This window comes from Falco rusticolus, chromosome 3, assembly GCF_015220075.1.
Source record: "Falco rusticolus isolate bFalRus1 chromosome 3, bFalRus1.pri, whole genome shotgun sequence".
Lineage (NCBI taxonomy): Eukaryota > Metazoa > Chordata > Aves > Falconiformes > Falconidae > Falco > Falco rusticolus.
Genome location: NC_051189.1, coordinates 85,708,100 through 85,735,973, shown reverse-complemented (window position 1 = coordinate 85,735,973; position 27,874 = coordinate 85,708,100). Strand labels below are relative to the sequence as shown.

The 27,874-nt window shown below is 40.9% G+C and overlaps 1 protein-coding gene across 7 annotated transcripts in view; it reads right to left on the bottom strand.

Moving 5' to 3' along the window:
• The window catches only part of TSNARE1 (t-SNARE domain containing 1), a 508,372-nt gene that overhangs the window by 237,517 nt on the left and 242,981 nt on the right, over nucleotides 1-27,874 (bottom strand). For 6 of the 7 annotated variants that reach the window (XM_037380780.1, XM_037380779.1, XM_037380786.1 and 3 more), the window contains one exon: nucleotides 3,609-3,776. In XM_037380780.1, coding sequence (XP_037236677.1) covers nucleotides 3,609-3,776 — 168 coding nt within the window. The remainder of the gene's footprint in view (nucleotides 1-3,608; nucleotides 3,777-27,874) is intronic. The other variant, XM_037380784.1, reaches the window with a different exon arrangement.

The following is a 27,874-nucleotide window of genomic DNA, read 5'->3' as shown; positions in this document are numbered from 1 at the left end:
AGGAGACTGCTATGAGAAAGGAAAGAGGGCTGTGGAGGCAGTGGGATGACTTGGTGATGACTCCAAGGAAATGGTGGTGGGGTCTGGGAGGGGTTCACCTTACCTTCCTTTCTCTGGAAAAGCTATCTGAATGGGGAGGATCACTGTAGGCTTTGTGATTCAATATGGCACTTAACATCTTTTTTATAGGTCTTTCCAGTCACCAGATGAAATTCTGAAGTTCTCTATTCAATGGTTACCCATTTCTTCTCAAAGTTTTATCTCCTTCCATTTTTTTACATGACCACAGGATGCTAAATTACGTATTTGTGGACAGAGCTTGTGCCAGCACTGAGCACTGACAATGCACATTACAGTACAGCTCATGTATTTCTGATGGCACATTTTACACTGCTATATATAAAGTTGTTATGGCATTTATTATTCACTGCCAATACAGTTCAAGTTAAAATAGGTTTTATATAACAGTTCAAAGCAATATTTTAAGAAATAACACTCGTGTCAAGGCTGCTGTGTCCTACCAAATTTTGACATTTCAAAGCAATAAAAAATCTTTATCCAAAATGTAAGGTTTTGGTGAGACATCTCCCTTGCAGACTTCTCTATTTTTAATCTGCAAGCAACAGCGAAATAAGGACATTTAAATAAAATGAACAGCCAGCTGAACTTTTGACATGGCTGTTATCTTTCTAGGTGGAAACTGTGAATGCTGAAACGTGCCTCAAGGGATGTTCATGACAGAGAACAATGTCCCATTAACCTGAACCTCTAAAGAGATTCTGGAGATGCGGAAAACACACAAGTGGGAGAAAGTCATTGGAACATTAAGATGATGTCTATTATGGGCACAACTTTATATCTGTTTTTCAGGACACAAGACAGGAAAAGAATTTATTTCCTCATTTCTTTAGCAGTGAAAAAGGTTTTATATCCATTCTTGCAAAAAGGGCAAATTCAAGTCTCTTAACAAAACAAAATAAAACAAACAAAAAAATAAAGCCCTGATACTGGCACCAGCACTATGGGCTCCTCTAAAGTTGTATGCTAATCTGTGGCCCAGAAGAGACAATATTCTAGCAATGCTCTGTGACCTCTTCTGTGCTGCTTAAGATCTATGTGTTTCTGGTGCTAGATATGCAGAAACATAAAAACCCCAGAAAGACCAATCTACTTGCACAAGATATGCTTTGCACAGCTCTGTTCTTCATTCTGGTCCCCAAAGAGCAAAGGAGAACAAATGCTATACATCAAATTGGCAATAAATTTAGTTTATTAGATGTGTTTGACAGTTAGGAATAATGTTCCTTTTAGTCTTCTTGATTACTTATTGGTTTTGAAAACGTATTGGAAACATGTTGTAAGGGTGACTATGAGCTCAGTGAGTCCCTCCTCTGTATGCCCACAACTTCTAATGAAATCAGGGAAGTTTCAATTTGCAAGATGAGTTCTTTCACAAGAAATATGTTCATGTGGGTCAACAAACAGAAAAACAAAACCCAGTGAAAATGAGCACCATCTGCTTATTCAAATACAATTAGGGAGAGGTATGACGCAGTCCAAAAATCCATTTCATTTTCATTATAATTCTTTCAAAGGAGATGTTAAATAAAATACTGTTGGCCCTAAAAGTTTTCCTCCTAAGGAGAAAAGTTTAAGATACATTTGAAATCATGCTTGTGGAATGCAGTCCTCCTTACAAGATGAACACGGATCTTGGACAGCAAAGCAAAATAGATGCAGGACATGGGGAAAAAGAAAGTGCACACATTCTTAGGAAGCAGAAGGCTGAAAAAAATTAACTGCCTCAGTTGAATAAGTTAATCACAGGTAAGTTTGCATTTAGGCAGAAAGGTATACAGCATCTACCAAATCAATAGGTACACAGCCTGCCCAAGACGTGTTGCATTTGTTTAGACATCACGCAGGGCTGTGACTGGATTTACTTACTTGCCTGAAGTACCCCCACCAGAGCCACGTGGGCCAGTGCAGCTCCGTGCAGAGCTATCAGATTATGGCCCAGAAATGGCATTTAACCAGCAAAACAATGATCTCTGAGGAGACATGACTGCACCTCTCGATTCTGCAAAGTTGGTGTGCTTGGGGCTGGTTTGGGGCTGGTTGTTCTCCACTGCCTAATGGGCAAACACTAAATGTGGTGGTGGATTTTGTGTGGGGTTTTGTTTGTTTGTTTGTTTGTTTGTTTGTTTGTTTTTCTGGGGAGGGCAGGGGGCAACATAAAGACACAAAGAAAAAGGCAGTGACTATTTTTCAAACAGAACATCCTTTGTGTCCACACACCATTTCAGAAATACTTTTGCTACAATCTTTCTTGAATATCAAAGTGCAGGAACATCCCAAACCATGCATTTTCTTGCAACAAAGTTCCCTAGAGTTTGTCCTGGTGGATGCAAAGAGATTTCTCAAGTATGAAAGGTCAATTCACACCCAAGGATACTCAGTATGAGAATATTATTTAAAAATTTCATCTGTAGTAATGCACGTAAGTCCACAAATCTCAATCGCTTTTATTCAGCAAACAATAATAGAAATTAGGCATATGCTAACCTCCTCTCACTCCTGTAAAACTATCAAAATTTCTTTTTTAAAGTGTTGAATGACATGTAGCTATCAATGTTTGCAAACAGAGTTCAAAGCCTCAATGTGTCTACATCTGGAACGTTTGTTCCCTTTTCTCACTAACTCAATCACAGTTCCTGCTGTACCACAACCAAAATCTATTGTGATAAAATTAGCTCAATCCAATTAAAGGACAAAGTATAGTTCTTAATTAAATGTTCTGATTATTCTGAAGCCTTCTTTTTTTGGTTCATCCTGAGTTTAGGACTGTAAAAGCACACAAATTAGAAAGATCTTAAATGTTCTGGTTTTACTAATGTATTGCTTAAATTTGAGTAACAAGAGTTTCCCAAAAGCATAAAAAGAGAAGTATAAAAAGAAAAATGTGGGATGTTTAACTTATTCAGACCTCTTTTTGTTCTTTTTTTCGTATTTTATTTATAGCACTTCTTAAAAAAAAAAAAAAAAAGAGTAAAAATAGTACATCTTCTTTTAACTGCATTAAGAACTTCCAAATACTTTGGTAAAGCAAAAATATTGAATTGTTTGAAAAATGTTAACAAGTTATTTCCTTTTGTCTACCTATTCTCTCTAATGGTAAAGCTGAATATTTTCTCTCTGTGACCAATTCCAGTTTCAAGTTTGCATGCACCCAGAAAGGTGCTTTGCTGCAGAACCAAGCTGAATTAAACTACCTCCATACAGACTCTACTATGGCAGACTCTACTATGGAAGACTAACTGGAAAAAAAAAAACCCAAAACCCAACAACCAACCAACCTCAACCTCACTACATTAGCCTGTGAATGTTAATTATTTCTTGTCATTTTCATTACCGGTCATACGGATTTCTAATTCTTCCTTCTGCCACTGATTTCCATTTTGAGAAACACTTGATAATCGCTCCCATTTTTAGCAATACTGTACTGGCAGCAATGTAAATCAGCATTTCTTTCATCATGTTGAGCAACGCACAACACAAGAAATCTGCACTTCCAGCTCGCAAGCCCCTGATGGGCCAAAGTTACTGACCTCAATCTGCTGAATGGCCTCTTCCCGCTGACGGATGGCCTCCAGATCCTCTTCTGTGATTTCCGAGAGCAAGGCTTGATCCTGGCTTTGGTCCTGCCACATGCCATCTCCTCCGTTAAAGATCTTCTCACCATCAGGCAGGTCAGAGAAGGGGGTCCTCGGGCTCTGCTGAGATGGGAGAATGGAAAGAAAGCAAAAGAAGTGTAAATGTTGTCCAGTTTTACATAGCCTTCTTATGGGAAAAGAAAATATTAATATAACAGATTGCATAAACAGTGGTGAAAAGGTGAAGAGAAGAATAAGTTACATGCGAGGAAACATCAGGTCTTGAAGAAAGCATTGGGACCTGAAGCTACATTTGAGCCCCAGCAACCAATTTCAATTTTCCAACAGTTCTGACAGAACAAAACATTTACATGCATCTGAAAAAGGACACATCTACCTTGTTGATTTTCCTACAAATCCTTCCAAAATTAGATTTCTCAGGCAGACATAAAGCTTACATATTTGTCTAGAAGACTTTATGATCCAACTTGCAACATAACAAAGGATCCTACCTTGTCTATTTATGAGATAAACGAAATACAGCTAAAAAATAAGAAAAATCGTTATAGTGATGTGACTGCATTGTCATCAGTTTGAGCAACTCAACAGTTTCATGGTGTTCACTTGGTAGAGTTAACTGATTTTGCCGACACATCAGACACCACTTTCTACATAGCTAGATGTTCATACCGCCTGTAGGAAATGTGCTTGTATTCAGATCCAGATTGTAAGAGCCTGTGCATGATCCACCTGCATCTGCAGTGCAGGTAGGGGCAGAGGTTTAAACAAGGGCTTCTCCTCCCAGCCTTTAGCTTCTGTGCTTATAGAGATGTTAGGTTCAGTCTAGGCTGGACTCAGAGAATGAACTGACACAAGGTTAGTTTGGAGAATCAGGAGGCTAGGCTCAAGTTCTAAACTAATAGGCACTGCTGACGACTCCAATCCTACAACTACCTGAGTATTTCACTTCAAACCATGCACACGGTCCTTTAAACTGGCCCTGAGCTGAGCTTTGACTCCTAATCATAAGTTACAATAAAAAAAAGCAATCCAAGTGCTTCCGATGCTCTGAAGTTGAAAGAAGAAATGGCAGTTGCTACGCACGTTCTTGACCCGAATGTCTTCCAAGTCTCTGAAAGCTACGAGGGAAAACAAGCACAAGAATGCAGAGGGATGTTCAGTTCTCTGCATCTGGGCTTATCTGAAGCGCAAACACCAGGACTTTGCAACAAGTTGTGCCCCCCCAAAAAAGGCTTTTTTGGTCATTTTGTGGCTACGTTTTCAAAGATATTAAATGCCCTCAATTCCCACAAAGTGAATAGAAAGCAAGGCCATCAGGCAGCTTACTGGAAGGACACGGAAGGACTGGAGAACTCTAAAGACGGGGCTGGAATGACTCGAGTGGAAGTTGGAGGGGAAAGGATGCCAAACCACCAGAGCAAGAATGAGAAGCCTAACCAAGTATGCATGAGGGAGACTGAGAAATGAGGGAAAAAAGCCACTTACAATGTGTTTTACTTCTTGCTTTTTTGCTTACAGATCTGCCTTGGAGGAAGTGTGAAGAAGACACAGAGAAAATGGGTAATATTTAACCCTTGCAATCACATTCAGACCCTCTATCTGGCCAGATTTTGAAGAACATCAGGCATCTGAAAATAATTATTTAACTCTTTAACTCTTCTTTAGTTCTTCAAAAAGTGTATAGTTTCTGCATTTATAAAATACAGAATTTTTGCCATTGCTAAACCTAATTTTGCCTTACAAAATTAATTAGTTATTATTATCGCCACCATCTCGTTGCAGACAAGGAAAATTAAGCAATGTGATGAAGGAAGAGGGGTGATGGAAGAAGTAGAGGCATACAGGCAAATCAGCAGCAAACAGTCAAGCATCTTTCAAAAATATAAACAGGAGATTTAAATCTTTGACACCATTGCCTTACTTTGTTTCATCCTCTCCTTCCCTGGGATCTGTTATCTACACAGAAAGGGTATGTTACAGGAAGAAAATCATCATTTAAAATGAGGTTTAAAATTCATTTACACTTTAAAAGACACAATTTAATAGGATTAAGATACTCTGGGGGTGTTTTATTCACTAATTATTATGTGCCTTGGACACTAACTTATCTGGTAGAGTGTTTCAGTGCCAAAAGCATGTATTAATGGACTCAAGAAAAAAAGCCCTTGGGGTATTCTAATGCTTCATTTATAGTGATAGAGGTGTCCCCTCATCTTCACCAGTGGGCTAAGCAGGACGTGCAGAGGCAGTTATACTGCACAACACCAAGTAGGCTAGAAGACCTCAAGTGCCTGCCTTCTCAAGACACAGGAAAACACTGATCTAATGAAATTCTTGTACTGCGGTCACAGCAAGGAAACCGTGCCATGGACCTAAATGCAGATGAACGGACACTTATAGCCACGCTTTCCCATACTGATATACATTTCAGTGGAAGATGGCAAATTTACAAGTTTTCAAATGTTTTCTGTTCTGTTCTGATGTGGGAGCACACAGGATTAACACAACAGCCAACAATACAACAATACAGCAACCAACTCTTCAAATTACATGAGTCCATCTGATACCACAGTTGTACCACAAATATGCTTGACCTTGGCCTGTGTCAACTCTGTTAGTCATCCCCACCTGTTGTTCTGGTATCCGTAAATAAAACACACACCCCAAACAGTCCAGATAGTGCAATGCCAGTGGTGCTGCTCAGTCATCTTTTACAAAAAGCAAAGCTATTCATGTGTTTAAGTAGATAATGGTCTAGACAGAGATGGTTTTCTCTAAACAAAGTCATGGCTTAAGTTAATTTCGGAGCTGCTGAAGGCAATTACTTGACTTTGTATCCTTAACATCTTTCAAGAAAATCCAACCATGGCTGCTGAATGAGTGCGTAAACCAGGAAACAATGGGATGCAGGGGAGCTGAAATTTCCTTCCAGACATAAAAATAGCTCTAAAGTAACATTAAATATAGTGACCAGGACTTGCTATTGGGGTATGTATGGTGGCTGGGTGTGCTAACAAATTAAAAGTACTTTTGTGTTTGTTGATTGTACAGAGCCCCTCATTTCTGTGATCAAGTGAACAAATCCTCAGTTTGGAAGTGTGAAGAAATCTAATTACTCTTAATTCTTCTGATTGAAAATTGCATATAGCTTGGATTATCAGTGGTCTTCATTCCCTTTTGAGTTGTGCTCATTGCCATGTCTGACAAAATACTTTACTGATAGCAAGAAAAGATATGATGGAGGGCACTCACTAAGCCTCCACCGATAAAGTTCCTTTTGACAATGCACTGGAAGGGGCCATAACTCCCTATACAGCCATTTCTGCATTAAATTTGATTTAGCGCCAAATTTTATACCCTGTGAATCCCTGTGTAATTTTCTGTTGGATTTCCTTTCATAAATTGTTAATTGGATGTGTTTGAAGTTGTTCTGTTGTTAAAATTTGCCTGAAGCAGATTTTTGTCAAGACGTATCTATAAACCAAACTCTGCCTCTGAAAAAAAATGATACGAGAGAAAAAGTTGAGTATATCTGATATACTCAGTAGTTCTTTTAAAATTAAATTCTTAGGACTGAGGTTCATACTATGCTGTTATTCATCATATCTGAAAAATTATGCCTAGGCACAACATTTTTTTCTGTTGGATAAAATCTTTTCACGAGGATAAAATCGTTGCTGCTTACAACTACATTTTTTATCAGATTTATTTTACAAATGGGGAGATGTTATATGCAGCTGCTGATAAAGTGGAAAAAAAAAAAAAAAAAAGAAAAGGTTTTATCTGGATGGTGACAACTTCTGCCAGTATCGTACTTTACCAGCATTAAAATCTTTACATCAGAAATTGCATGTTGAGACCTCTCCAAAGATTACCCCCTCCCAGCCCCCTGCCTGCCTCGCTCCCCATTTGTATTTTAGAAGGGACAGAAGAGGAGCATTAACAGACACAGTTTCTTCTCCTTGTACACAGCAGTATCACAAGTTTTACAACCCATGCCACATAAAATCACCAAGCAAGGGACCAAAATGACCTCTCTCCTAGTTCCCATATGGTCTTTATTCCACACAGAAGCAGAAATCTAAGGTGAACCTTACATAATATAACATTCAATCACCCCTCACAGTTCATCTTCAGAGACTTAGGCAATCTCCTGTAGCAGCAAGATGTGTGCTGGTACCGTCTCAGTCCTGTAGCTCCCTTTTACATTTCTAACGATGCCATTTCTAATTGCTCAATCCAAGATTGTTCCCTTATCAGAAATTAAGGATGTGAAATGCTGACTGGAGATGGATGAGAAATGGTTCTTACTGCTGGTGAAATGTTTACTGATTTCAAAGGATTTTTTTTTCCCACATCTCATCAAAGCCTGAAGATACAGAGAAAAATTATATGATAGAGAGAAAGAGGGAATGACACACATACACTCCCTCCAGCTCAGGTAAGTTACAAGTCAGATAATAAAGGTGCCCAATCTCAGCTGCAATAAGATGAGCCTCTCACTGTCTCTCCAAAAAGAACTGTAAAAGTTGATGTAAATAATTAAGATATATCGGCGCTGCATTTACAGACTCTGTTCACCAGACAAATGACAGACTGCAGGGACAGGAGGATGAAGGGCTGAGGAAGACCTTCACACATGTCTACCTTCAACTTTGGTACAAAGGAAGTTGAAAAGGAGACTTAATGGAGTGCAGTGCCTGGAATTAGACAGTGTGACCCCATTTCTACAGCATCTTCCTGCACCCCAACTTCAACCACGAGTTCTGGAGAAGGAGGGTTTCATTTCTGACTGTGTGTGAATACATGGGAAGAGGATGTTAATGCACTATCTTAGGATGGATGTGACACAGCTGTTGGTACATCAAAATGGGGAAAGTGAGTCTCCTAACTGGACTGAAAACCTAATTCTGGAGAGTAAGAAGGAACGCAAGTTCCTTCTTTTCTGACTACTCCACTCGCATGCACGCTTCAATCAGTTGGAGCTGTCCTCATCATCACTTGGCTGTAAAGACACTTGAGGCTGCCTTTGATATGCACAGGACGGTTCACAAATTCATCATTACCTCCAAGTTTATATGAGCACAGGTAAGACAAGTCTCACTCACATAAGTGAATTTTGTACTACATGCTGCAGGTTGCTCCAAGGAAATCTGCAACCCTGAAAATAGGGTATTTTAGAGGTCTGACATGACTCAGATAGTAAAGCAAGGAAGGTTGCTCTCTGCCTTCTCCAATTTCCAAAAGCCTTGTGCACCTCTAGCAGGGATATGGCCAGCTCAAGCCGTAATCAACACACCTCCCACGCCTCCCGCAAACTATCATATCTCCTTGGGTAACATTCTGGCTCTGGCTTTCAAACAAAATGCAAATGCAGAGATGTTTATCTCCTGCTTTATAGTATGTATAGATATATAAACAGCCAGGCTACACTTTATGAGGATATCCTATTCTCACTAGCATCCAGGCTTAGAGATTCACGTTTTATTGCATGTGGAATAATGAAGCTGGAGTGCCTGCATTAAAGATCAATAAAATACTTTACATGGAGGGCCACTGTGCAGAATACCGCTGTAGTTATGCTGCCTGCCTGTGCCTGACACATTTTTAATAGCATGTTGGCACTGCAAGCTGCCCAGGACAAAAATGGCAAGGAGAAGCTAGTTTGGCCTGCCTATCGATAATGTACAGCTAGGTTAAGAAGACAGATAAATTGGATTAGATGATCTTTCTCAAACCATCCTTCCAAAACAACTAACCTTGCAGACTCAATGAGATTTAGAGCTGTATCTCGCCAGGCAAAAGCCCAAAGCAATTACAGGTAGAAAGGCCTTAGGCAGGCACAGAACAAGCAGCCTGGGACTTCTAAATCTTTTAGAGGAGTGAAATAGTGATATTACAACTTTGCATTATCTTTCACACAGAAGATCGCAGCAGTGATTGGTAATCTCAGCTCTGTTCTCCTATGAGGAGAGCTTCCTACAATAATGGGGGAAGAAATGCAATCACAAATTAACCATTGCTTGCTCTTCCTTTTCACTTAAACATGGCCACATGTAAAACTACCGTAACAAGGACAATTTTAAATCAGGGTATTTCTAATTCTTCCTTCATGCATCACTAACATGGGCAAATACAGAAAGGCATTCAGCATTTTCGTCAAGTTATGTAAATTTAATTACTCTGCACCAATGTAGCATAAGAAAAAAACAGCATGGGGAAATTAGCATAAAGGGAAGAGCTGAAGTGCATTTTTATTTAAATTAACTGGAATCTCTCAAGTGTTTCTGTCTTCACTCTTGATCAAGTTGTTTACTTTTGAATGACGCGAACTTGAAATTGAGCAAGAAAATCACCATTTCTACCAGCTTCCTGCTACTGAATCTGCAAGAAAGTATATATTTTAGGGAAAATGTAATAGCAGAACCTATTTTGCTAGTTCGCTTCTCAGCATTTATAGATTTAATCGTTCAAGTCTCTGCAGTCATGAAGACTAAGAAAATCCATTTAGTTTCCTGGAACTAGAAGAGACTTAGTAACAGAGTACCTAGTTCATACCTCCTACAGTTTTCTTCTTCTTTATTTTTCCTTCAAGACTTTATTACTTCACCAAATTCATTCTAAGCAATCCTGACCTCATCACCTAGGGCCGCTCTAGTTCAGAGTCAATCTTACTGTACTCAGGGTGAGAGAATTAAATGACCTGTCTGTGGTAGATGAAGAAAAATAAAATAAGCCAGGAGGCTGAGGTTTAGCTTTCCGATAACCAACGTGCTTTTAAGAAGCACAGCATATTCCCAGCCCAAGGTGAAGACAAAGTTTAGGAGAAATACCCTTCCTACCAGGCTTAGATGGTGGGGCTGGCACTGCTATTTTGTACAATTTCTAGGGCAAACTTCAGTTATCGTGAGGGCTACATTTTGTCATGTATTTTCACCCTGCATAATTCTTACAGATACCCTATAAGGGAAGGAAGGAGCAGTTCTTCCTGCTGTTCTTTTCAGTCCTTCTCTTTTTTTCTCTTGATTTGGCAATTTTATCTACCATGCAAATAGATGGTCCCATGGTGATGTGAGTGAAAGGAAACAGCAACAGTGAAGAGAGGTATAAATTTCCCCTCTCTTTAATCTAACATTCTTTTCTTTTTGAACCTATTTCATTGAATGATTTAAATCTGATTACACATGTCTATACCCATCCTTCTCAAAGCCAACTGCGTGTGCTATCACTAGCTTCAGGTGGCATCTCTGTAAATGGAAAGCAAGTGGATAAACACTCCTTTAAGACTGCCATGAGGGAGAACATTCAATGGTATTTTTATAGCATCGCATCACATTCCTAAAGCTGTTTCTGCCCTTTCCTAGCTGTCTGAATTATATTCTCATAATTCTCCATCTCTGCGCAGCTCTGCTGCTGGCACTGTTTTTTGGCTGGCACTGCTGTCTGAGAACTGCACTGTATGTCGTCCCTGGATCCTGATGCTAGGCAGAAAACTCCCCTGCTTGCAGCTCCCTCCCTGAACATCTGAAGTACCCAGCGTTTGTGTAAATGGACCCTGCTTGCAAGAGCTCACAGACACATCAAGACTATCTAGAAAGGACTGTGTTGTCTCTGCCTCCTGACATATGTGCCACACAGCTGGTGAGCAGGTTCCTGCTAGAAAGGCAAACAAGAAGGAGAATGAGTCACTGCCTCGCTTGTTAACAGCCATCTAGAGCAAAAAAAAGTGAGAAGTCTTTTGCTTGGGTTCACATGGAGGCAAGAACCAAATTCAGCTTGACTTTCTGCACCAGAGACAGCCTCTAGCATGGGCACGGTGCCACTCCGTAGTGTGGAGCACTGGAAAAGTAGGAAGATGCTGGGAATAAAAAGGATGTCTTTCTCTTTCAAGAAAATGACTGCTTTTGTATTTTGCATTTTGCTTTTGGAGTGCTCATCCACTTTTTTTTCAGAAACATGGTTTACTCCCACCAAACCTCTTCAGCATCTATCTTTTAACCTCTTTTTGTTACTGGCCTTTCAGGGTTTCATTGGACTGCTTGGTGTCCAAGCAAATGTTCACAGTCTGTGATTGAGGAACATGCTCATGTAGTGACTGATCTACAAAATACTTGACCATTTTACAGCCCCTGCACTGTCTGTGTTCACCATATTTCAGCTACTGCCCAAAAGCCAGATCCCTAATTAGTACAAAAATTGGAGGCAACTTTTCACCATCCATCTGGAGGAGCTTCGCTGAGCCTTGTCAGGGTAGGTGGCCAGTTGGTAAGGATGGGGATGGGGAGACAAGGTTCCTGCCTGTTTGTGAGAGTAGCGTCCACTTTTGCAGGAGAGGAGGAGAAAAGTGGGCGCTGAGCTTTGAGTGGTGTGATGGGATAACACTCGTTCACCCCACAACTTCTGGCACCATCCACAGAAGAGCCCCATCTCAAACAATGTTAACATTGTACAGAGAAAAGAGCAAGGTACTGCAGCACAGAAACGACTAGCTCTGCACTGGGACGACAACAGTCCTGCAGGAAAACATAACCTATTTTCACTTACAGGCTTTTCTCAGCAGCCTTCTATTATCCATCAGATTTCAACATAAGGCATCAAGACGTAAATGGTCTTCTTTCTATCGCAAAGGATGCTCAGCCTTTTGGTCCAGTTCACAGCATTTTTTTTCCAGCACTCAGAACAAAACAGGAGGGTTATCACAGGCTAGTAACTTTAAAGTCAGTGATTAACTCAAAACAATCAAGCAAAAGAATAAGAGCCATGCAGCATCCATCTGCGTAATTAACTGGTGACTCCCATGTGGCAACTCCACCTAAGAATTCAACCTCTCAATAGAGAGAAAATCAAGTCAGTGGAGTCCAGGGCAGGATTTGTCCCACCCAAAATAGACACTCCAAGCAAGTGTGAAGTCAGCAGTAGACACTGCATGGCATGGCATCAGCAGAGAAACCAAACAAATCAAAAGCAGAAGTTGGGAAGTTCAGCAAGAAAGTGTCTTTGGCAGACCCTTCGCTTGCGTAACTGCGATAGGTGAAGAGAGAACAAAAGTTTATGCTTCCTCAGTGCCATGTAATTTTTTATTTTTTACTTAATTTAACTGTAAATTTGCTCCAACAAAGCCTATTGATCCAAGTCTGACTGCAGGCAGCTGCTTGTTAGGTATTTCACTAATGCTATACACAAACCGTTAATTGTTTTTCTTCAGGACATTTTTGGTTATATTAAAATACAAACAAAGGTAGTAAAAACATTAAAAAGACACAAAATGACAAACGCCTGCAGTGGCAGACACCAACTGAATCAAAATGAAAATATTGAAAAATCTAATTTGGGGGCTATCTAGTAGCACTGCTATACAACAGGTTGTTATGGATCAGAGACACGAGCGGTGGCCAAGCTCTGGTGAACTCATTCACAATGGCCAGACAGCACGTAAAGGGCTTGCCCTGGCTTCTCTTTTCAAGAGATTTGATGAAAACTTTCTGTCTCTATGGAGATCTAATTAGACTGAGCTTTTTGACCAGAACTGACCAGAACTGAACCCGTCATGAGCATCTCAACTAAAATGACATTTAGCAAAGCAAAGACGCCGTGAAGATGATGGAGGAAGTCATCATTAACAAAGACTAGAACATTATGTTGGGCTACTTCCCCAAACAAGTAGCACTGAAGATTTGCCTGCCTCTTTTCTAGGGTCTCTTGTTAGATTATTTAACAAAGTATAAATGCAGGCAAGTGACGCTGGCAATATAGTTTTTGTGAAAGCCCCTTATCACACATCAGTTATTACATGCAGATGGCCTTAAAAACAGGTGGTTGGATATTTCTCTGCTGGTTTTGCTAGAGTCAGACATGGGAGCTATCACAAACCCCACCCTGTTAGGAAAGCCATGAAGGCAATCCCAACACAGCTTGTGTGGGTTGTGTTTTCAGCCATCTCAGCAGGATCTGTAGGAGTGCATCTGTCTATGCTTATAGAGGTTCTGCTCTTCCTTTAGGGTCAAGAAAATAGCTAAAGCCAGTCTTTATGGGCCTTTTCTTAAACTTAGAAAACAAATTAGGGCTTTAGCAAAACCAAGTAGCTTTTTTTCTAACATTACTTGCTGCTCCTGTGTGCTTCAATCAGCAGGTGCTTAGGGAGCAAGTTCCTTGGTCTCTTAAGTGACATATCTGCTTAAGCTAACAAGGTGTGAGATGAAAGTATATAAATTAACAAACAGAAATTCATAGAATCATATCACATCATTGAATGATTTAGGCTGGAAAGGACCTTAAAGATCATCTAGTCCAACCCCCCTGCCATGGGCAGGGACACCTGCCACCAGACCAGGTTGCTCCAAGCCCCATCCAGCCTGGCCTTGAACACTTCCAGGGACAGGGCATCCACAGCTGCTCTGGGCAACCTGTTGCAGTATGTCACCACTCTCATAGCAAATACATTCTTCCTTATATCTAACCTATATGTACCCTCTTTCAGTTTAAAGCCATTCCCCCTTGCCCTGTCACCACATGCCCGTGTAAAAAGTCCCTCTCCAGCTTTCTCATAGGCTGTCTTTAGGTACTGGCAGCTGCTATAAAGCTTCCCCGGAGCCTTCTCTTCTCCAGGCTGAAAAGCCCCAACTCTCTCAGCCTGTCTTCACAGGAGAGCTGCTCCAGCCCTCTGATCATCTTTGTGGCCTCTGGTCTCGCTCTGACATGTCTAAATCATTCTTATGTTGGGGGCCCCAGAGCTGAATTCTTATCTCCCCATGCTTCCTACCGTATATATGTATATTTTTTCCCTCCAAGCACGGTATGTTCCAGCTCATGGACACAATCATCCAATTGACAATGCTGGGAGGAAAGGCAACTACTTGGAAATTAGCATTCGATTCTAATCTTTTACTCTTAAGTGTATAATTATGGCAGAACATGCACAGCAGAGCCTAGTTAGACAGGGACTTCTGCAGTCAAAAGTTTGTAGCATGTTCCTAGAGACATAAACTCAGTGAAATAGAGATGACTTTTTCCACTAAGTTGGTGAAGTGGCTGCTGTCCTTCTAAAAGTGCTCTTTAAAATCCAGAAACATCAATGGGGATTTTCCCAGTGGCCATTCCTCCTCCATGCAGGAGGGGATGAGTCTGGTTCGTTCTCCTGACCAGTGACAGTTGCTTGCTAACATAGTCTTATCTCCCAACCTGTAAATAACCTTAAAAAATAAGTTCAGTTGAAGGGAATTAAATGCTTGACTGACTTCTACGTGCTGTGACAGCAAGGAGTGACATGGATCAGAGCACACTGTTTTCCTGGAAATATTTAACAACTAGTCAACTTTATTTGGAGGACATGAGCTTCAGTCTCAAGAAAAATGAAGAGTGACAACTTGAATTTCAAGTCAAATGAAGTTAGGATATTTACTGGTTTAAAGAAAAACACAAAACAGCAGCAAGAAAATTATATTCTTTCTCAAGAACAGCGATATAGTTATTACAGATCCAGACAGTGTCTCGAGAAAGAGAAAGTAAAGACATTAGGTAAATTTAGTCACTGATGCATATTAGTGACCAAAATGCCTGCAAAGTGAAATAATGACGATTGGAAGTGTAAATTTTGCTAAAAGGAATAAAATCTTGTTTCTGAATTAGTTTGTCCAGGGAGAACGAAATAGGAAGAATTTGGCAGTTTGCTAATTTATCCTGTATGAGTTCTTTATAGGGCAAGACAAAGTGAATTTAACCTTCCAAACAGTGACAAGAAATAGGAAGTGCCAGCAAAGGAAAGCAATGCGGGCCAGCTTTATTATCCTCATGTGCTCCAGGCTGTCTCTGTGATATACATTTACAGAGACGCTAACCTTTCTTTAGCTCAAGCTTTTAGTCCCATACCACACGATTAGCATACAGGCTTGATGAAGGCTTTCATGAGGATTGAAGAGCTACCTAAAAAGTTTGCAAAATAAAACATCCAGGAAAAGGATTAAGATAAAAAATGCTGAAAGGGTTTCCAGCTCAGTGTCTCTGCAACGTGACATGTAATGAAATTGTCCTAAATCCGTTTATGTTTCCAGTTAACATCAGGGCAATGTCTTAACTATGTCAGAGGCAGAAGAGGCCACAGATAAACATTCAGATAATTTCTACCACAGATTTTTATTGGACTGTTATTATTATTTATTTTATTTATGTTTCAACTGTGATATGGACGTTCCAAACTGATGGGACATTAACCATCCACACAACTGTTCTTTATTAGCTTTAGCACTTAGCCTACATGTTTCCTTCCTAACATCAAGCCATTCTGACTTCTATCATTTAACTTGGTGAATAATTCACCAGGTCTTCATTTGTATTTTCACCTTGAAAGTATTTATAGACCGTAATCACGTCTCTATTGATACTTTCTTCTAGACTACTTAATTTAGCTCCCTCATTTTCTCATCTAATGTTTATAGACTATATACCTGATGCTATTTTACTTGCCCTGTTTGTATTCTTTTTTATACTCTCTGTATATACCAATACCCTTCCCAAGCCATAAACTCCACGACTTCATTGCTTGTGCCATAAAAATACATTTCCGTTGGAAACTTTCATCCAAACACAGGAGAAATTCTGTCACATGTTAAAGTCTTCTCCGAGAACTGCTGTACGGGGCTTTGGCTGGTTGCTTGATTGGTTGCCTCTTGGTAATTTCCCTAACTATTTGACCTAGTCTCAAAGGACTCATATCTGGACATTTTCCATTCCTAGAGCAATAAAGGACAAATGAACTCATTCTGAAATGCTAGGACGCACTCACTGAATTAAAATCATATTTCACTCCCCAAAACAGACCTCTGGCTCCAAAACCACAGTGGAACAGGATACTCTCCATCAACAGATGACAGCTTTCTGCTATTCCTTTAAAGACTAGATTACACATCAAGCTTCATAATGCCTCATGAAGTCACTACGTATTACTTAAAACACTATTTTTTTATTTACTCTTTTTGCAAACCAGGACCTACAGCCTCAGCAATGAGCTGCTCCAGGTCATAAAGCACACGTGGGAATGCAGTGGTGCACAGTATTTTCTAGTATATAACTCAATGTTCCTTGGTGCTCCTTTGTGTGTTTGGAGATGAGCTTTACATCACATAACCTAAGACTCCACACTGCCAAAGAAGCACATATGGATGTGTGCATGGGTGCAGGCACACACCCACTGGCACTGTCCCCTCTCTCTGTCCAAGGAGCCATAAATGTTTGGGGGAGAAAGGGACCACAGTGAACCACAGGAAGGGTGTCTGCACAGAATTTACTTCCTTCTGCTCCCTGTCTACTCAAAACAGTGAAGAGGGTTTCTCTAGCAGGTAATTCAACCCAACAAAGTTATGTCCTTGCTTCATTCCCCCTCCTTTTCTCTACTGACTTTCTAAGGAGCCTGCCAAGGAGCTGTATGTTGTTAACAGAGTTACCTAAAGTTAGATGCTAGTTTGTCCCATCAGATATCAAGTGTCCCATTCAGAGAAAGAAGGATAAATTAGGCAGATGCTAGCTCAGGACTGGAGGTATAGATATGTAAGTGGGATCCCTCTTAACACTAATTTGAGATGTTTGTACAGTAGATATCTTCATTTGAATTCATCAGCCAAACTGAACTGCCAGAAATCCACCCTGACCAGCTTTACATACCCATACTGGAAGCACTGACCTCCAGGTTCCTTATTAAGACTCCCATTATATTCAGTGGAGACCTGGTCAATAAAGTCAATGGAGATAAGAGCACTATTCTCCAAATTAAAAAGATTGACAGCTACTTAACATGAGATTGTGTTGTAGACTATAAAGGGAGCCTTGAGTGTCAGGCTCAGAAGCAGAGACCTACACTTCACATGTCCAGGTGTGGCCAAGGAAGTCAATGGAAAAAAAAGAACAAACAAAAGAAACAATTAAAAAAAACCTCAACAAACACAACAAAAACAAATACCGCACACACACACACACACAAAACCAAACCCAAAACCAACCAAAAAAAACCCCACAGACTTTTAATTTTTTTTTTCCTAGAGAACAATTCCCCCTACTTAGCTCAGATGAGTACACTAAGACATGTCTGTTTCAGCTGACTGTAGAAAGCTGCCTTCAGACTGCAGTCTTGTTGGCTTCAGAGGTAGAAATCTACTTTGTGGAATAATTAACTGAGATTCCTTTAGCATGCATGGTTTGAAATCCTACTAGATTTATCTGATACTGGATGAGGACAGCGAGGCAAGACAGATCTGTGGTATCTGTGGTGGTGCCCTAGAACCTGCCTAGATTCCTTTTCCATGGAGAAACCCTGTCTTCCCCAAAATGGCACATTTAAGAGTAGAAAACATGTTTGCAACTGTCTGGTCAGTGTAACCAAGAATTTACAAACCCATCATTTTTACTGATGTGTTGTTTGTTTATTTGTTTCACACAGGATGACCTTCTGTCTCACACATAAAAGGCTAAACCATGTGAAATGCTGAATTTCTTTTGACAAGTTTCCTCCAGCTGGTGAGATCTGGAGGCAACCAGCATTTTGCTCACAGACCTTAAGAGACTTAATAATACCATGAGGATACGAAGTGATCTAAGCTATATATTCATACTCCATGAGATCACACTGCATCAAAACTTTGATAGATGCCTCTGCTATTTGCTCATCCTTAAGGAGCAATGACCCAAACATTAGCATGTCTAGTAAATTGTTCTAATGTGTGGTGAAAGGGGACTAATGGACACAGTAATTGATTGTTTGATGGATAGCTGGGGACCCCTTTGATTATGAGTTTTTGCTACGGTCCAAGACTTTTTCATTCTCCCGTTAACCCAGAGCTGATTGCTTGCATGAATTATCTCCTTCTCTGCCTGCAAATATCATTCTCTTAATAAATATTTCATTAGAAACAAAGCAGTGATGGGGAGAGAGGAGAAAACAGATGCTCAACGCTGTGTCTTTTAAAGACGTTACAGGGTGTACGGAACAGACACTGAGATTATCCATGAAATGTGCTCAGGTCAGACAAGAGGTCTTTGCTTCTCCAGGATTTAGTGCTCAGAACAATACAAGGGGCAGGAAGAAGCCTGAAGGTCAATTTAAATCAATTAAGAGAAGCCCAGTATGAACCAAGAAGGATGCACTGCGGTGGGGAAGCCACTCTGTTAAAGCTGGCTTCCTCATAAATCCCACCTTGCTCTCTCCCAAGCTCCAGGCTCAGCTTTCATGTCACAACAGAGAGGGACCCTGACCAAGAAAAAGAATATCAGCAAGAAAACAGTTCTAATTCCTGGGATTTAGATGCTGAGGGTTTAATTTGGATCCTAGTGAAGCTTATGGCAAAGTTCTCACGGATACCAATGATGTCTTCTTTTGATCCTTTATCTTCCCGTGATGACTCCTCAGAAGTTAGCTACCACCTCTGTTTAGCTTTATGATATTTAATGGCTTATTCAAAACACCTGCTGAACCTGTTTGTTTCATTCCAGCTGGTCAGTTTTTAGCATGACATTCAGCTATACTTCTGGGTTACAAAGGTTGCTACTGTCTTTCCAAACAGGTTACGCTGTTCTCCTAAAGGAGTGTAGAAACAAGGCAAAACCAGACTCTGTTTTGTCATTCAAACTCTCCAACCTGGATCAACCCTGTTCCACATCCCTCCGAATTGTGAAATATGAAGACAAGACTTTGGGCCTCCATTGGGTCCGCTGAGGAGAGAAGCTTCATAAACTAAGCTTAAGTCAGAAGGAGTTTGCTGCAACACAGGAAGGAGTCACTACACAAGCTGATCCCAATTCACTTCAGTGCCACACACTTAGTATGCTGAAAACTGCTGCAGTTTTTAAATGGTCTTTCATTGAAAAATTGTTGATGAGCAAAATACATAATGTTCCCTATTACTCTCCACCCTGTGTACACCCCCCGGGCATCGAGACACTCTTATCTTGTTTTCCTAGCTGTTCCTTGAGCATATTGATATTGTTAGCCTCACAATAGGTATCATTATGTCAATAAGCCCAATTTAAACATTAATAGGATGGTTATGGGCAGAAATGCAACTGATTGTATCACATGCTATAAAAGGGGTACACGTGTCAAGGGAATGGCTTTGATGCTCTGCTCCTGCAATTCTATTCCAAAATTTCTACAGAGGGGAATGGCATTAGCAAAGGACAGGGGAGCAGAAGAGACAGTGACAGAGGGACAACTAACCAAAAAGAAAGCAGAGACTAGCAAGAGTGAATGAAGAACACAGAAGGTGCTCGGAAAGGGGGAGAGTGGGACAAAGAAGAAATAAATTAGGGAAGTGAATGGAAAGGAAGCCAAAGGCAGACCTAGCATGCTTCCAACATGCACAGATCTCCCACTCAGGTGGGACAGGGTCTGAGACAGGACCGTCAGCAGATCTTCCTCACGGAGAATGAAACCCTCAGCAGTGCCAACATATTTCAGAAGCAAGTATGGGAGAAGGAAGGCAGGGAATTTTTCCAAAATCAGTGTAGCATCAGGCAAGCCTATGCATTACTGTTGGTGCTCCTTAGTTGCCATACACAAGAAAACTGCTGGGGAGTCAAGTCCACAGTGCTTGAGCAGCAGATCCCATTTAGAGACAGAAATCTTTGTCTTCTCCTGGAGAAGTATTTGCCACTAATTTCTGAAGATAAATCAACAGCCTGCCCACCTTCAGGAAAGGAAACTTTCTTGCCACAGGGGACTTCTAGTAATAGGGAACAAAAAATGGGTGAAAGAAAAGCCCTGGAAAAAATTCCTTCTGGTATAATGCTAAACTCTACTCATCTGCAATCAGATCGTGAAGAAATTGTTGACATGGTTAATGTTGGACATGTATTTCCCATAGCAAATTACAGAAGGTGGTTGAATCCATAATATTACTGCATATTTTAGCATAATCATTAGGCTTCGTGTTGATTTTCTCCATAGAAAGCACTCTATGAACCACTGACACTGCCTGCTGATGGAGGTGACACTTTTCACCACTAAAGGTGCATTGATCTGGCTCAGCATTTTAAAGTCCCTGATGGGTTTACATTACCTATCTGCTGGAGTTTTTCTATTCGCTTCCACCACCCATGCTTTTACCCCTGCTGCTGCTGCTTAGCTCAAACACAGCTGTGCTAATACGCCAAAGCCACATATCTAATCCATACCTTTTTCATCTATTTTCGGGTCTCATTTGGCAAACAGAAGGGGACAAAACCAGTCTGATCATAACTAAGAGACAAGTTCTTGAGGTATATCCTGGGCCAGTCTCCCAAGGACATTATGCCCTTTAATTTTGTAGGAAAATACATTTGGCTGAGTTTTACAAAAGGCTTTGAGCAGTGGGCACCATCCAGAGTCCCAGGATTTTTTCCAGGAGGAGTCATGCTAGTTCAGTTGCCCTGGATAAGCTTCATCATTGATAACTCCATCCTGCTAACCAAAAGATGTCTATTGGATTGTAGTGACTACGGTGGTATTCTTCTCCACCAGTCTCACCCTGTCATGCAGTGGCAGTGGTCAGTCTGGCGCTCCTCAGAAAATGTTGACTTTTTCAGAAAGAAATCTGAGCCCTTCCACCCCAACTTATTCTAAATATGCTTGGTAGGTCTCATGCGTAATGTACCTACACCAAGAGATCTCAGAAAATGTACAGGTTGTGCAGGAACATAAATTTTGACTGAGTAAGTGATGAAATGCAGAGCAACATCCCCAGATTTGGGGTAAAGACTATATAATCATTCAATGGTGTTTGCGAAACATGTCAGGCTCTGTCAGGAAGAAGTGTTATAAATAAATGTGAGGTAGATACTTCAATAACGCTATTTCATATACATGCGATAATGAACTTTAATTATTTCTTTGGGCTTCTTTCTTCTTTTACTGTAGCAGATGAGTCAAGCCCAGATGTGTAATGAAACTGATACTGGCATCACCACATTTTCTTTAGAAGTGGCTGAAAAAGCTCTATGGATCAGCTGCCAAATCATTTTTTCTCCTGTGGGGTTTCCTTCATGCATCTCACCCAGAATTTAATTCCCCCACATATGGCATGCATGAATCATAGTGCAAGGAATTTTCCTGACAGAAAAGATCTTGCAGACAAGCAGTCTTCTCACATCGCCTGTCCTGAAATGAAGCCAAAGTCACCTTTATCATACTCAGTGGAGCAACCTGCCAAGAGGAACCAGTTGCCATGGTATGTAAGGAAGTTCATATATAAATTTATATTTGGGAATTATGGAAGCTAATTTAGAGCTTATTGGTAACCTTATCACCAAATATTTGCACCAGGGAACAAGCAGATTGATTTGTTTCCTGCTGTGATGCTGGGAATTAACAGAGGATATCAAAAAGAAAGCTCAGAGATGTTAAATGTAATGATACTGGATAAATATGAAATACCTCACTCATTCCTTGGCTCTTCAGTAGAAACTCCGGGAAATGAACAGAGCAATGCGGTACATCACTCCTTTTGCAAAATGCCTTCCTGTCAAGGTCTGCAATGCCTACGTGACTTTCATGAAGAAGAAGTCACAGGAGATGAATCTCACTGAAATATTTTCATTCTCCCTTCCATCTTACCTGTAGTGCAAGCAAGGCCAATGACAACACAAGCCTACTGAAAGCAACAGGCTATGTTCCTCAAAGCCCCGCACCATGGAGTCACCACGGCCCAGTTTCTCTGTTCTCATAGACAGGAGCTTTCAAACTCACTGAGGGGCTACCCAAAGGTATCTGACTTGTCAGGTCTACTTCCAATCCCATAACTAATACCCCAATGTTAAGGAGTGGACAAACAAATCCATGAAAGACATGAATGCTGTGGATTCCTTGCATGTCAAAAGTCCTTGCATTTGACAGCTGCTCAATCTATTCCTTTTTGTACATACCTCCAGACCCACCAATCTCCATTTTCTTCTGAGCATCATGCAAAACAAAACAAACAATCCCAAAACCCCAACCCCTCAAGACTTAACAAAGCCGATAACCCATGGCATGGGTTACTCTGGGAAGAAAGACTGTGTTTACAGCAGTGACAAAGGCAAGTCAGCTGAGCTCAGTATAAGTCGCTGCATGACCTATAATCTCCATCCTACCTCTTCCTTTTCTGTAAAATGGGGAAGGGTTCTTAGCCCTATAAAGTTGAAATATCTTAATTTTCAAAGTGTTTAAGATCTGCAGGGACATTTGCTAAAAATCAGTATTGGAGAATTCCCAACTCATCTCCCCCAGCTTCACATCGAGTCTTATATACAATCATCTGTTTTTAAACAAAGAAACCTAATAAAGCATTTCCAAAAACACACCACACACTTCTATAGCACAATTCTTTAAACCTGCTCTTTCCTTTTGGTGGCCAATTTACATTCTGTAACGTTTGCCAGCCTCTTACAGCTGGGAAGGGTGAGAAGCACCACTGGCAAGCTGTGAGATGCAAGAGGGCAGAAGGGGAGAGTCAAGCAGACAAAAAGGTGATTAAAGGGCCTTTATGTGAACTCATGTCTCTAGAAGGGGACAATGCCTGTAGGCTTAGAAGCAACAAGCAGTGCTAGAAGGAAAACAAACAAAAAATTATAAGGTTGGGTATCATCAAGCTCAAAATAAAATGCATCTCAAAATAAGCAGGACTGGTGGTGTAGGACCAGAACAGAAAAAAACATTAAGGATGCACCTTTGTAAAATGAGAGGTATGAGGGACAAAACATTTAAAACCAAAAGAAAAAGATTCCAAACTCAGCATTTTTAAACAACAAATGTGGTTCTCTGTAAAGAAAGAGTCCTTTCCCCCCTCTACTCTTCCATAAAACCCTCCCTCATGCCTCACTTTTTCCCAGCCTGGGACTGCCTGGTAGCTCTGCCCAGGAAGGCAGCCAGGTGTTAAACAAGTGAACACCACTTGATATCACCTCTACCTGTAGTCACACACATGAGCTGCACTCCTCATTAATTTAAATGATTTTGAATCCTTTAAACTGACAGATAGCAGATTAGCACTACCCTAAGCTGCACCTGTCATAGGTCACCATGCCTCACTCTCCCATTTGTCATACACACACTGCTGGAGCCTAAGCAAGATGCACTGATGGGCAATGCCTGCTCCCACCTTTGCGGTGACAAAATGATGTCAACTGGGGAGAGGAAGAACCTGCACAGCCCTGTGGACTCCACCACAGAGGAGCACCAAAGTAGTTGAGACTAAAAACTGGCAAACTCCCTGGTGCTGCCCAGCAGATGTGACATAAAGCTAAAATTTCTGCTCCTTAGGAACCTGAGAAATTATATATGTATAGACACAAATGCATTAATATTATATTTACTTCCACTCCATTTAATATGTATGTTCTACCTAGCACAGAGAGGGACATCTAGCAGGTGGTTACCTCCTGCATTTTTCCACCTTCTAGTAAGCAGGGACTCTGTCTTCAACAGAAGCATAAACCATCTTATTCTACCCCAACTCTGTACAGATTTTATCCTCAAGTCAATGATATTAATTGACCACAAATATCAAATGGCTCATCAAGGGTTCCTGGCTGCTGTTCTCGCCTGAGCGCTATGAAACGAGGCTCCTGTGTCCAATTAAATGAGTCCCATGGCAGCAGATGGCACTCCAAAGTGTGCAGCATCCGCAGCTTCCCTCACCCCATCCTCAGCAACTGCTGAAAAAGGCTTTTTTTTTTTTTTTTTTTTTTCTGTGCCTGGCTCTTCATTGGTACTTTTAACCATGATTGAATATAGGGGTCATGAAGTAGCTCACAACATAGGGCCATCAACATTCCCAGTCTTCAGCTTCCAGAAGAGGTCAGTATGTCCTGCTACACACAAAAGCCACATTTCCACTTTCTTTCCCTAAATCATCTCCCCAGTTACAAACTGCTGGGCACTGAAAGGGAGAAAACACCTTCCTCATTCATCAGAAATCAGTTGTGATTGCAAGAAGGTGGTTCAATTACTTATTTTTGTTTACACACCCCCTTATAGAAAAAGAAAACAAGAAGGAAAAAAAAAAGAAAGGGGGAGGGGAAGGGAGGGGAAGGGAAGGGAAGGGAAGGGAAGGGAAGGGAAGGGAAGGGAAGGGAAGGGAAGGGAAGGGAAGGGAAGGGAAGGGAAGGGAAGGGAAGGGAAGGGAAGGGAAGGGAAGGGAAGGGAAGGGAAGGGAAGGGAAGGGAAGGGAAGGGAAGGGAAGGGAAGGGAAGATCCTTAAAGCAAGGAACTCTGCAGATCAAGAAATTCAGTTGTATCAAATGTAATAGTTAAAGGTTTTAGGAACCATCTCAATTGTTTTATTTCATTCAGGAGTTTATAGGCTGAGTCAAGGAAGAAAATGAAATACTGAAGCTTTTCCTTTTACCCAAGTGAAGTATGAAAACCACAACCCACAACATACCCAGGACTTGCACAGATCAAAAGCAGGATCTTCAGCTTTGCCCCATGGAAAACTGGGTTCATGGAAATCAGCCTTTTTTGTCCAGTCAGTTTTTCCATACAGAATTATAGTCTCTATAGCTTTCTCCATGCCTTGGTGTCTATGCCAAGGAAGACCTTGGGGACCTCCTGCCTGTGGTGTGAGTTTTGCACAAACTGAGGCCAAAGCTCAGCTTCCCTTCGCTCCAACCCCTTGTCAGTGCTGCACTGACCGCAGTAAAACTGTCTGTTTTCACAAGACTCTGACCCATCATCTGTAAATAAATGAATAAATAAATAAAAAATGTAATAGTTTATTTTCCTTTCCCCATGGACAAGACTGCATTTGTGTAACATATCTGAATGATCCATGGGGGGAAATGACCCAAAAGGAAAAAAGCTTCCTTGGTCTACCATACCCAGCTCCCTTCCAGCATCTGGAGTGGAGATGAGAACGCAAGTTGAGCACCGAGACAAGCGATGAGTTATAGGCCTTAGCTGATTTAGGGAGTAGGGAAAAAAAGTTCTCTTGCACCAAATTCATTTGATGCAAGGCTCGCTGAAGCAACCAACTGCCTTATTCTCATCCCTGTGTACCACACAGTAGCACAGCTTTCATTAAACCAGGATTAACGAAGGGGACACGGCAAAGCACTACTGTGTTTTACTGCAGGGGAAACAGTAAGATGCATCCTTGTCATCTTGCTGCTAAAATAAATTGCTCATTTGAACACCCACAAGAGGACAATACCTGTGATAGCTTCGCTGCATCACTTCCCCCAGGATTCATCCAGTTTACAGGTGTGAAGAGGCACATGGGTGATGCTAAGCAGGTACCAGCCATACAATGTTGATCTGCTCCTGACAGCAGCACTGATGAGCAATATCCATGGCTCTGTTTTTTCTTTCACAGAAATCACAGAATATCTCAAGTTGGAGGGGACCCATAAGGATCAATGACTCCAACTCCCACTTCATTCCCATCTGTGGGAGCATATCCTGGGAATTTTCATCAGGGTTTGCCCATGGCACATGTTATGAACCACCACTTCATTTCAGATTTGGGACAGTCGGACACAGCTGAAGAAATCTCTTAAACTTTAGGGATTATTGCTCAATAGCTGTCTTCTCAAAATGAGAAGTCTGTGAGAATTATAAGGAAGAACCACTGTCTGTATTTATGTGAACACATATATTTTATTTATCACATAGACTTCTGCTATCAGCTAAAAAATAACTATTTGAAACATCATCTGCTGCACATGCCTTGTCTTACAGATCCTGGTGTACTTTATAAAGAGACTATATATAAATTACCTTTCTGATATATGTTCAGATTTATGTTTTATCTCCAAAGGTATTTAAACATCCTGGGTTATCATTAAAAGTGAAGATGAAACTCCATAACAAAACATCAGTGGAAGTTTAATTTGGCAAAATAACAAGAACTTGGATTACAGTTTTCAGCTAGGCAGTAGAACTAAGTAACAGAGTAAAGAATCCAAATTATAATCCTGGTCCTGTATGTCCTTCCGTTTGCAGTAAATCAGGAATAATTGTGATTAACTTAATGAGTCTGAGATAGCAAGTCTTACTGTGCCAGGTCATTTTGGGGGCTGGAATATGCAATAGCTGGAGCATCACACGGCATTTCATGGATGATGTGCAGTACAGGGGAGATAACAGCACTGCCCTCTACACAGCAGTGGAAGGGGTTAAATATCTTGGAATTAAATGGTGGATATAACAATGGTTATTGAGACCCTGAAAAAAAATCAGATGGAGCCCTTAGAAAGGTCATTAAGTGTTATTCTTGTCTCCACCCTGGTGAAGCGAGGGTTAACCTGTTTCCAAATATTTATTTTTTTTTCATGAGAAAATACCATTGCCATTCACATTTAATCATGTGATAAATGCAGCCATCAAAGTGGGTTTAGAAGAATACAATTTCCTTCCTTTCAATAATCCATCTCCACAGGGGGGTTTAAATGTATTAAATAACACTGCATTCACTTTGGAGCAAGGTGACACACTCAGTAAGGTTTTACATTTGTTTCTCTAGTTACTGCATGATCTTTGCCAGGGCAAAAGTCAATTTAGACTCTTGCAACGCAACTTCTCCAAGGTGGGATTGAAAGAGGGGAGGTGGATGAGGTTGTATGAGCTTCCCCGTCATACCAGCAGAAACCACTTCCGCTTGCAATGGGCAGAACCACTCACTATATCATCAGGTTCCGGCACAGGAAAAAAATATAGGAATATATCGGGGAGAAAAGTCCATAGAGTGAACAAAATTCAGGCTCGCAGACTGATGAAGAGGTTCATTTTTTTTATAATTATATTACTGTTACCGCAGCCACGTGTGTCCTGCAGACCCAGCCTACATCTCACCAGCTCTGGGATCTTGTCCTGCATTTGCTCTCCTCTTACATTGCTGTCAGCACAGCCCTGACACTGCTGCCAAAGGTGACCCTTACTGCCCAGAAAAGCTTCATGCAAGGACAAAGCTCTCTAACCAAGGTGAGTATCCATCCAACTGGCCACACCTGTCACTGTGTTTATTAATATTGATGTGAATATTAACATTTATATTTATGTAGATATATACAGATATTTCCATATCTACATATGTGGATATGTAGATATATACAGATATTTCCATATCTACATATGTGGATATGTAGATATATACAGATATACCTATACACATCCATGTCAGCAGTGCTGACCAGGACCATGCAGCGATGCGCTTCCCACATCACTTTTTTCATGGTGCAAAAAGCAGTACTCCTGAGCACTCAGGAGC